At 41.4% G+C, this 10,408-nt stretch overlaps 3 protein-coding genes across 7 annotated transcripts in view; 1 reads left to right on the forward strand and 2 right to left on the reverse strand.

Annotated features, from left to right (window-relative positions):
- INPP5E (Inositol-3-phosphate synthase) overlaps positions 1–6,824 on the forward strand; it is a 91,290-nt gene extending 84,466 nt beyond the window's left edge. Inside the window, exon 15 of one of the 2 annotated variants that reach the window (XM_071658498.1) lies at positions 5,733–6,824. The gene's annotated coding sequence lies outside the window, so the exon portion shown is untranslated. Of the gene's footprint in view, positions 1–4,036; positions 4,314–5,732 lie in introns of those variants that run through there. The other variant, XM_071658499.1, reaches the window with a different exon arrangement.
- LOC139746867 (uncharacterized) overlaps positions 1–7,050 on the reverse strand; it is a 25,045-nt gene extending 17,995 nt beyond the window's left edge. For 3 of the 4 annotated variants that reach the window (XR_011712247.1, XM_071658504.1, XM_071658508.1), the window contains exon 1: positions 4,323–4,587. The gene's annotated coding sequence lies outside the window, so the exon portion shown is untranslated. Of the gene's footprint in view, positions 1–4,322; positions 4,588–6,910 lie in introns of those variants that run through there. The other variant, XM_071658505.1, reaches the window with a different exon arrangement.
- On the reverse strand, positions 6,680–8,410 carry LOC139746868 (uncharacterized). The gene has a single exon (XM_071658509.1). It carries the CDS (start codon positions 8,408–8,410, stop codon positions 7,073–7,075), a length of 1,338 nt encoding a protein of 445 aa, XP_071514610.1. The 3' UTR covers positions 6,680–7,072.
- Positions 8,411–10,408: the final 1,998 nt, after the last annotated feature.

A 10,408-nucleotide genomic window follows, 5' to 3' on the forward strand; every position in this document is an offset into this window, starting at 1 on the left:
AGAAAGTTAAGAGTAAATGTGAATAAGAGGAAGGTTATTAGGTACAGTAGGGTTGAGGGTCAAGTCAATTGGGAGGTAAGTTTGAATGGAGCAAAACTGGAGGAAGTAAAGTGTTTTAGATATCTTGGAGTGGATCTGTCAGCGGATGGAACCATGGAAGCGGAAGTGGATCATAGGGTGGGGGAGGGGGCGAAAATCCTGGGAGCCTTGAAGAATGTGTGGAAGTCGAGAACATTATCTCGGAAAGCAAAAATGGGTATGTTTGAAGGAATAGTGGTTCCAACAATGTTGTATGGTTGCGAGGCGTGGGCTATGGATAGAGTTGTGCGCAGGAGGATGGATGTGCTGGAAATGAGATGTTTGAGGACAATGTGTGGTGTGAGGTGGTTTGATCGAGTAAGTAACGTAAGGGTAAGAGAGATGTGTGGAAATAAAAAGAGCGTGGTTGAGAGAGCAGAAGAGGGTGTTTTGAAATGGTTTGGGCACATGGAGAGAATGAGTGAGGAAAGATTGACCAAGAGGATATATGAGTTGGAGGTGGAGGGAACGAGGAGAAGTGGGAGACCAAATTGGAGGTGGAAAGATGGAGTGAAAAAGATTTTGTGTGATCGGGGCCTGAACATGCAGGAGGGTGAAAGGAGGGCAAGAAATAGAGTGAATTGGATCGATGTGGTATACAGGGGTTGACGTGCTGTCAGTGGATTGAAGCAAGGCATGTGAAGCGTCTGGGGTAAACCATGGAAGGCTGTGTAGGTATGTATATTTGCGTGTGTGGACGTGTGTATGTACATGTGTATGGGGGGGGGGGTTGGGCCATTTCTTTCGTCTGTTTCCTTGCGCTACCTCGCAAACGCGGGAGACAGCGACAAAGTATAAAAAAAAAAAAAAAAAAAATATATATATATATATATATATATTATCCCTGGGGATAGGGGAGAAAGAATACTTCCCACGTATTCCCTGCGTGTCGTAGAAGGCGACTAAAAGGGGAGGGAGCTGGGGGCCGGAAATCCTCCCCTCTCATTATTTTTTTTTAATTTTCCAAAAGAAGTAACAGAGAAGGGGGCCAGGTGAGGATATTCCCTCAAAGGCCCAGTTCTCTGTTCTTACCGCTACCTCGCTAACACGGGAAATGGCGAATAGTTTGAAAGAAAAAAAAAAAAGTTTTTATCGAGGATGTAAGGCATGTGTACGTGTAGGAAGAGAGGAAAGTGATTGGTTCTCAGTGAATGTAGGTTTGCGGCAGGGGTGTGTGATGTCTCCATGGTTGTTTAATTTGTTTATGGATGGGGTTGTAAGGGAGGTAAATGCAAGAGTCCTGGAAAGAGGGGCAAGTATGAAGTCTGTTGGGGATGAGAGAGCTTGGGAAGTGAGTCAGTTGTTGTTCGCTGATGATACAGCGCTGGTGGCTGATTCATGTGAGAAACTGCAGAAGCTGGTGACTGAGTTTGGTAAAGTGTGTGGAAGAAGAAAGTTGAGAGTAAATGTGAATAAGAGCAAGGTTATTAGGTACAGTAGGGGTGAGGGTCAAGTCAATTGGGAGGTGAGTTTGAATGGAGAAAAACTGGAGGAAGTGAAGTGTTTTAGATATCTGGGAGTGGATCTGTCAGCGGATGGAACCATGGAAGCGGAAGTGGATCATAGGGTGGGGGAGGGGGCGAAAATTTTGGGAGCCTTGAAAAATGTGTGGAAGTCGAGAACATTATCTCGGAAAGCAAAAATGGGTATGTTTGAGGGAATAGTGGTTCCAACAATGTTGTATGGTTGCGAGGCGTGGGCTATGGATAGAGATGTGCGCAGGAGGATGGATGTGCTGGAAATGAGATGTTTGAGGACAATGTGTGGTGTGAGGTGGTTTGATCGAGTAAGTAACGTAAGGGTAAGAGAGAGGTGTGGAAATAAAAAGAGCGTGGTTGAGAGAGCAGAAGAGGGTGTTTTGAAATGGTTTGGGCACATGGAGAGAATGAGTGAGGAGAGATTGACCAAGAGGATATATGTGTCGGAGGTGGAGGGAACGAGGAGAAGAGGGAGACCAAATTGGAGGTGGAAAGATGGAGTGAAAAAGATTTTGTGTGATCGGGGCCTGAACATGCAGGAGGGTGAAAGGAGGGCAAGAAATAGAGTGAATTGGAGTCATGTGGTATACAGGGGTTGACGTGCTGTCAGTGGATTGAAGCAAGGCATGTGAAGCGTCTGGGGTAAACCATGGAAAGCTGTGTAGGTATGTATATTTGCGTGTGTGGACGTGTGTATGTACATGTGTATGGGGGGGGGGGGTTGGGCCATTTCTTTCGTCTGTTTCCTTGCGCTACCTCGCAAACGCGGGAGACAGCGACAAAGTATAAAAAAAAAAAAAAAAAAAAAATATATATATATATATATATATATATATATATATATATATATATATATATATATATAAATATATATATATATATATTCCTATGAGTCCATGGGGAAAATGTGTGTGTGTGTGTGTGTGTGTGTGTATGAGTGTGTGTGTGTGAGTGGATGGGCCATTCTTCGTCTGTTTCCTGGCGCTACCCCGCTGACGTAGGAAACAGCGATTAAGTTTAATAATGATGATAATTAAGAGTACATTTACATGTTGAAGCATAAAACGAACGGGGATTGCCTTTGAAATAGAGACACCTAATCGCTGCTGGTGTTTTAAGTTTAAATGCCTTGACGTGGCGTGGGTTATGAGTATTAGGATAAATGAAGGGCAGCTTCTTTATAACTTTAGTTTATGCTCTGTAAACGAGGGATATTTGTTTTCGTCCCTTTAACTGAACTAGGTGATGTCCAGCCTCGCGTCCGAGGATAAACTATAGTGTCTATTGAGACTGCAGCATGCCATACTTATGCCACCTTCATATTTGTTCACAAATTTGAGTATTTGAGTTAGAAAGCCCTGATGCCAAAAGACCCACAAGAGAGGTGATCTGAACTAAGAGAACGTTTCGCAATTATTTTACCAAATAATAATACTTAATGTCCATAAGAAACATGCTGAAGAGTATATGTAAGATAAAGTTTATAGACAGATATTTCACCCAGGAGCTCATTCCCTTTCAATATCAGATCTATGGTAAAGTTAGCTTGGATTGAAGGCGGTGTCATATAAAGTGGCACTTCTAGATCGCTCACCTCCGTTAACCATAAGTCCCGAATACTTCTAATTGTCCAGCTTTACAAAATGTAATGATTCTGAAAGTATTAGTCTAGAATATGTGTGAACTACGTTATATGAACTACGTTATATGAGAAAGGAAAGTAAAAATAAAGTGACGAAACTTTTAGATACATTTGACAGTGGTTGTGTAGAATGGTGAAAGGAAACCGATAAGAATTACAATTTATTACTATATACGGCCACAGAAGTCTACATCATTGAGACTAGTCATGCAGTCTTCAATATGAAAATTTCAGCCACAAAGCTAAAGAAGCCTTAACTACCACCTAACCTGAGCTAAAATTCCTTAGAACGTAACACTGGACCCAGTCTAAAAAGGGGACTTACAATCTTAGACCTTAAATAAATGCGAATTGCTGTCTCGCGTGAAAGCCCTCCTCTAGAATATAGACAGCTCATTATTAAACCAACAGCCCAAATGAAAATTTTTGGCATCCTAAACAGACCTTGAAACAATCAGCAACTGCAAGTGAATCCATCAAGCGAAGGAATGCACGAAAAAAACAAGCAAGTTCATATAGAGCGAAACTAGGAAGGATTGGGTAGATTTTGGAAGTGTGTGAGGTAGAAATCGTTGGGCCCATTTAGACACCCCAGTCTGATAAAACTATGGAGTTTCCATAATCATTAGCTACAATAAAAAGAGCTATGCAGCATATACTTATCAATTCATGATTATGCGGTTATAATACAAATCTTGATAAGAATTAACGTATTATAAAGAATTAATCGTTTCATCGGATCACATTTCCCATAGTTTACCCAAAATTAGAGAAAAATAGGCTAAATACACATAATTTGTTAGTAGCCAATCCTAATATATATTTTTTTTACTTCCAGAAACCTGGTCGGAAGATTTCATTCCAGTACTGAAATAAGTTTGGAAATTTTGCCAGACTGTTTTATAGTAGCTATATGCAAGGAATTTCAGCTTGACTTAGATTACATACTACTGAATAAAGTGTGTTAGTATAGGCCACAGGAGTAGACATAAGTGAGCTTTCTGGGCAAACTAAAACAAGACAAGAATTAGAATTTGTAGATCGCCTAATCAGTGTCACCACATCGATCCTCCATAAGTAATTCTTTGGAGACAGTTTTTACGAATAACAAGAAAATTACTCACCTTAATGGTCGAATGAAGGATGAAAACTAAAGCAGTTGATTCTATATGCACTGAAAATCAGTTTGTCAAAGTAAAAGGCATTACCTCGACCTGCCTTGGGCCAGCTCACCAACTTTGGCGCGTTCGATGGATATGAAACTATGCCAACATTTTTTTTGGGATTACATATATGAAAATTATGAAATGAAAATTTCCTTGTATTTGTGAGGCACGTTAAATGTAAGTCATTCATAATTTTTGATTAGGGTGAAATATAACACTTAGGCATTATATTAGTTAGATTTAGACTTTTTTACAAGATTGACAGACTCCTCTAGTATTTTAAGTAAACATTTCAGTATCTGGTTTCAGTATATTTTTCCGGTAACCAATTTGAGAGGACCGGAACCATTTCCGTCCCAGACGAAAAAAGAAAAGAAATATAATACATGGAAAAGAATAAAATTCAGTATATAATCATATGCATCAGCATGTAGTGTTGTTAATGAGGAAACCAATCGAAACGTGTTTTTTTATTGCATTCTTTTTATGTATTCTGCCTTAATGTGCTGTAATCATGTATTTTTTTCTTAATATACAAGATGATCCTCATCAAAACCACCATCACCATAATTAAATGGGAGATGACCATATAACCAGAGCTCAAACCCCATTCTTCTCTATAAGAAAGTACCTTATACAATCTAGAAATGATACTACATCAGGAACATTTTAACGGGGCTCTTATAGCTTCAAGTAGCAGGGAAATGGTTAAGTCCTTTGAGGTGGGAAGTTCCTCAACGACATTGTCCTCATTTTCCTACATTGACGATGATACAACCTCGCTGAAGGTGAGTTTTCACTCGCGCTGTTAACCTAGGTTGGTTGAGTCCTGTAACGTCTCATGTATATACATACCATTTAATCCAATTCCGAAAGTTCCTGCTATCTATATGTGGCTCTAGTCCCCAAAAGCGGTAAGGAAGCCATCCACGTCCATCGGGCGGGACCACAGATCATAAAAGTGTAGGGACTTTCGTGTGTAAGTCTAATTAGGGGATAGTGCAGGGCAATTGAGTAGCAAGTGATCGAGTGTCTTCGGTTTAGTTGCAACCTGGGCATGAAGGGTTTTGGTATATGGGTATATGCTGAAATGGTGTTTGTAGTGTTGTGGAAATGGGTGATGTCCGGGGAAAGTGTTTATAGGTTATTACAGGGTGTTTTGTTAGATTCATGTTTGTTGGGAGTGGGGGGAATGTGAGAGTAGAGTTTACTGAAGTATGATAAGGTAATCTTTCTGTTTCTGTTTGGGGGTTGGTGGTTAATTATGGAGTGGTTTGGGTGGGAGAGGTCTAGTGCTGTTGATATGTGTACTTCATTTATTCTGCAACACAACCACGGGACCTCGGCAACAGCCCTTTCCTTTTACAGCATTCCCGCGAGACCTCAGCAACACATTTTCCCTCCTGCAGCATATCTACTGGTTCAAGGCAACGCCTCCTCCCTCTTACAGCATAGCCACGGAACCGCGACACCCTTTTCTTCCTTCAGAAAACCATGGGACCTCGGCAACGCCTCCTTCCTCCTACAGCGCAGCCACAGGACTTCAGCAACGCTTCCGTCCTTGTGTAACACAACCCCGGCAAGGTCTTCTCCCTCCTGCAGAAGCACCACAAAGGCCAGAGAACGACTTTGCACGTCTCCCGTAGACGCACCACGGGACTATTACCTCACCTCTTCTCTTTACTTTTTTCACCAGTACTATGGGACTCCCAAGTCTCACCCTTTTCCTGTTCCTGTACCAGCAGCAATAGCTCGCCTTAAGAGTTGTACTTTTCAGCGCGTACTACAAATGCTGTGTGGTATTTTACGTATCCTGTATCCTTGTGATTCCTCACATTCCAAACGAAACAGGTAAAACACTCCTCTAGACTGTCATGCTTGAGTGTCATTTTTTTTTTTTTTTCGATATATCTCCCGTTTGAGACGGGGTATGTCCCTCACTGTTGCGGTGTATACTTGCATCTTTGGCCTCAGGATAAAGTCAGGTGAACGGTCAAGCGTCGGGTCATTGAGTAGGATCCGCTAAGGACCCACTGCATTAAAAAAAGCCTCTCATGTTTACACTCCTGTGCATAGATTTGGTGAAAACAATAATAAACCTAATCATATGAGTAATCTGTTGCTGAAAGCCTCACGTGTTTATCTTGTTGAAAGCCCAAGTGTTTATCTTTCCCAGTAGCCCAAGTGTTTATCTTTCCCAGTACAAAGATATTAACTCATAAAACTTTGGTTATTCATTCTCACACAGCTTGTACATGATCAAGGATTACTGTACCTTCCTTTATGAAAATGTATGGTGAATGAAAACTACTTAATTGAATAAATAATATTTAAAAAATCGATCCACAGTACATGAATTAAAATGGTTATCACTATTATAGAATGCAAAGTGATATATATATATATATATATATATATATATATATATATATATATATATATATATATATATATATATATCACTTTGCATTGCCTGCGTTATCAGGGTAGTGCAAGGAACAGATGACTGAGCCTTTGAGGGAAAATCATTTTCTGGTGGAATATACCTTTCTGTGAAATGGTTTCCTGACTTGTGAGTTATGAGACTGAACTTCAAGATGGTTCCCCACCGCATTATAATACTGTGTCCATTCTTGTGCAGGTGCCGTGCAGAGAAAGAGATTGTGTGTATATTTGCGTACAATATGCAGTAAAACGGAAGTGTTCCCCTAAAACTCAATTTTTTCACATGTAACGTAAAAGCCATTTGGGCCTCTCTTATCGTCAATGACGCACAAATGAACGTTGTTAAAGACAATGTCGCCGAATTCACAATCCTCGTAATCACTGTAGAGGCTGGAGTTGATGTATTTGGAGCGTCTTTCCGTGGCTGTGGGTCGGTTCACCTTCAGCAGTGTCATGTGAGGCACGAAGTCGAAGAGGTTAGTGACGGTGATACCATCAATATGCTGAAGACTCTGGTGCAACGCGTTTAAGGTAGCAGTGAAGGTGGAAGGGACTTGGAGCTTCGAGTACAACACCCTCGCGCCGAATGTGGAAAGTCCCCGAGCTTTGATGATACGCTTTGAAACTTCATACTCATTATCTGCTGGGGGTCCCAGGATTTCCATGATCTTCAGCCGTAAATTCTGTAATGCTTGGATGGCATCACGCAAAACCTCCGGGGTTTCGATCCGGACCATGGCCAAAGTGACGTGCAGCAGTTCGCTCGGCATCGTGCAACTACGAAGGACGGGTTCCTCCCGCACCACTCGTTCCTGCAACGCCGCCGCGGTGGTCTTCACCGCTTCATTTTCCACTCGAATGCAGAAAAAGTGCGTTGACCGCAAACGCTCCTCCTTGTGGATAATCATCATCAGTCTACTCCCTAGGGTGACTTCCCCCATTACTCTAAGATCGTCATCTGAATCTTCTTCATGATCAAAGGTCTGGCCATTCCTCTCAGTGTCTGCGTCAACTTGTTGGACGATTTCTTGTATGGTGATATTGTTGCCTGCACTCCCGAAGATGTGGTCGAGCCGATCCTTCTTGTCCCAGACTTTGACGCCTTTATATTTGTAGTATTGGATGCGATGCTGGGGCACAGCCAGCTGATCCATGTCTACCACAGAGAGGTGTTCCCACGAGAAAGCAGTGAATGGTTTCTCCACAACCCCATTGAACCTGTCGAGGTAACCAATGGTGAAATATTCTTTCTGAAGGTCGGGGTCCCACTGAATCCTTTTCCTCACTTCCCCTGCTGTCTTCAGGGGAGGGTTTTTCCTATCCGTCTTTGCTTCCTCCGGAGGTCTTCTTCCCTTCTTTGCTGTTTTCTTTTGGGCTTTGTTTTTCGCAGGACCTGACAGTGAGACGTTAGGAGGGTGCAAGTTGAAACAGTCATCGCCAAATCTGCACTTTCCTTCCACATAGTAAGAACACACAGTCTTCTCAGCACTACCACTGTCCTCGTTGGGCCTGACTGTGGCCTTGGACGTTGCTTCTTCCATGTCCACACCAAGAAATAACGGGTTTGATTCCGATTTTACCACCAATGATTCTTGAGACATCCTGGAGGAAGTTATGGTACTCTCAGACTCGGTAGACTCCAGGGCTGCGCCCCTACGCCAAGCACAGCGTAGATAGCAGATGGAATGTTCGGTTCTGAACACAGCACTGTGACAACGCGGGGCCGATTCTATATATGAAGGTCTTGCTGAGCCTAAATGGACTAACATGGTGCAATCATTACAGATAAACAGAGTGGTGCAAGATCATACTGTTGCCAAGTTGCAATCTTTGTATTCTTTTGTACTTTAGATACACTTTAAACTTTTCTGATTGTGTTACAATTAGAATGTGTACATGTGTGGAAACAATTATCGTACAGGTTACCTTTAGTGTTCAAAAGAAAACGGTATTCCTAAACTTATATACTTAGGGAATACTTAGGAATATGCAACAACATATCCAATCCGATTTCACCACGTTAAAGTTACTTGGTTATAAATCTTTCATTTCAAGCTCTGTTATCCGATTTCACTGCTGTACAGAGATTTGTTAATCACCACCAATACATTTGATTACTCACTTTCACCATGATGTAATGATTTTATTGGTAATCTTTGTGTATTTCATAATCAGATTGCGCCATGTTTCAGCCACTTTCGTAGCAATTGATAAGCAAATTGATAAACTCAGAGATGTATATAGCAACTATTACAAAGTGGGTGTGCGTGTGTCAAAATTCAGCATCACATTACTCGATGTATTCTATCTATCAACCATTTTTTTATGCTATATATGTTGGTCTTTTCAATTTACCCTTCAAGTGTCTTGCTTAATTCCATATTATGGCCTCTGGTTGCTTTATCCTGCCGTCTACCGACAGATGCAATGTGGTTTGAAGACTTAAAAGCTTTGATCATATCACTCCTTACTCCTATTTCGCATGGTGAAAAAATTCGGGTCATTGATCCTTTGCTGTTACTTAGCCATTTTAATTCTGTTACCATCTTTCTTGCAATTCCATTAATTGTGGTGACCAAACTTTAGGAGCATATTCTGATTCTGGCCTAATGTAGGATGTGAACATATTGATGAATATTTCCTTATCAAACACGTGAATACAATTTTGATACTGGGCAGTAGAAACTATGCCTCCTCTGCCATTGACCTGAGTTGGGATTCTGGTGCCAAACTAGGAAGGATATCGACCCCAAGTCTCTCACATACAATGATCCCTGCACCTTCTATCCAGTTAATAAGTGTTCATATCGAGGCCTTCTTTTGCTATCTACCATCCATATTGATATATATTTATTTGGGTTGCCTATCATCAACCACCCTGTCAGTACCACTATACGCTTCCTATTGTATATATTTGTGTGTGTGTGTGTGTGTGTGTACACATGGAAGTAAAGACTCTGTTCATGTACACAAGATTGAGAGAAGGGGGCAACACGAGTTTAAAACACTTTCCCCGAAACAGTTTGAAATCACACACATTGGAAATAATTGATACGTTTAACATAGATAATGAAATTGATCAAAGATCTCGGCCCATATAAAGTTTACTTAAGCAGACAGCGTGCATAGATTTAAGTTTAAGAAGAATGACAGGTGACTGTTCAAAGAGATGAGGGTCTAACGAGTGTAAAGCTCCCTCCCCGTACTATACAGATAGGTAATTATGTATCAGCCTAAGTTCTTTGGCCATCCCTGAGGGAAGGATGGATGCTTAGGTTAGGTTTGGGCTTTGCCGCGCCCAGGACCCAGGTGGGTCCACTCCTGGACGGGCTCTTGCTTACTTTGTTTGTGAGTAGAGAAGAGAATTTTGCACTTATGTTGACCTACACCTAACACTCTTAAATGCTTTACATGTGTGATTGTCTGTCTACTTGTACGGTATGAGGAGGGAGTTCGATCGTGAGGTCCTTCTCTTGAGCAGTGAGTATGATAAATTAACTTCTCTCTGAGGAATCAGGTATGCAAATGGAGTTCACAGAGCACTCTGCTTTCAGTGCTTTCATTGTTTCTTTTCGTCTTTGTCTTGTTGACTGTTTGAC

The sequence above is a fragment of the Panulirus ornatus genome, chromosome 66 (assembly GCF_036320965.1).
Source record: "Panulirus ornatus isolate Po-2019 chromosome 66, ASM3632096v1, whole genome shotgun sequence".
NCBI classification, from domain to species: domain Eukaryota; kingdom Metazoa; phylum Arthropoda; class Malacostraca; order Decapoda; family Palinuridae; genus Panulirus; species Panulirus ornatus.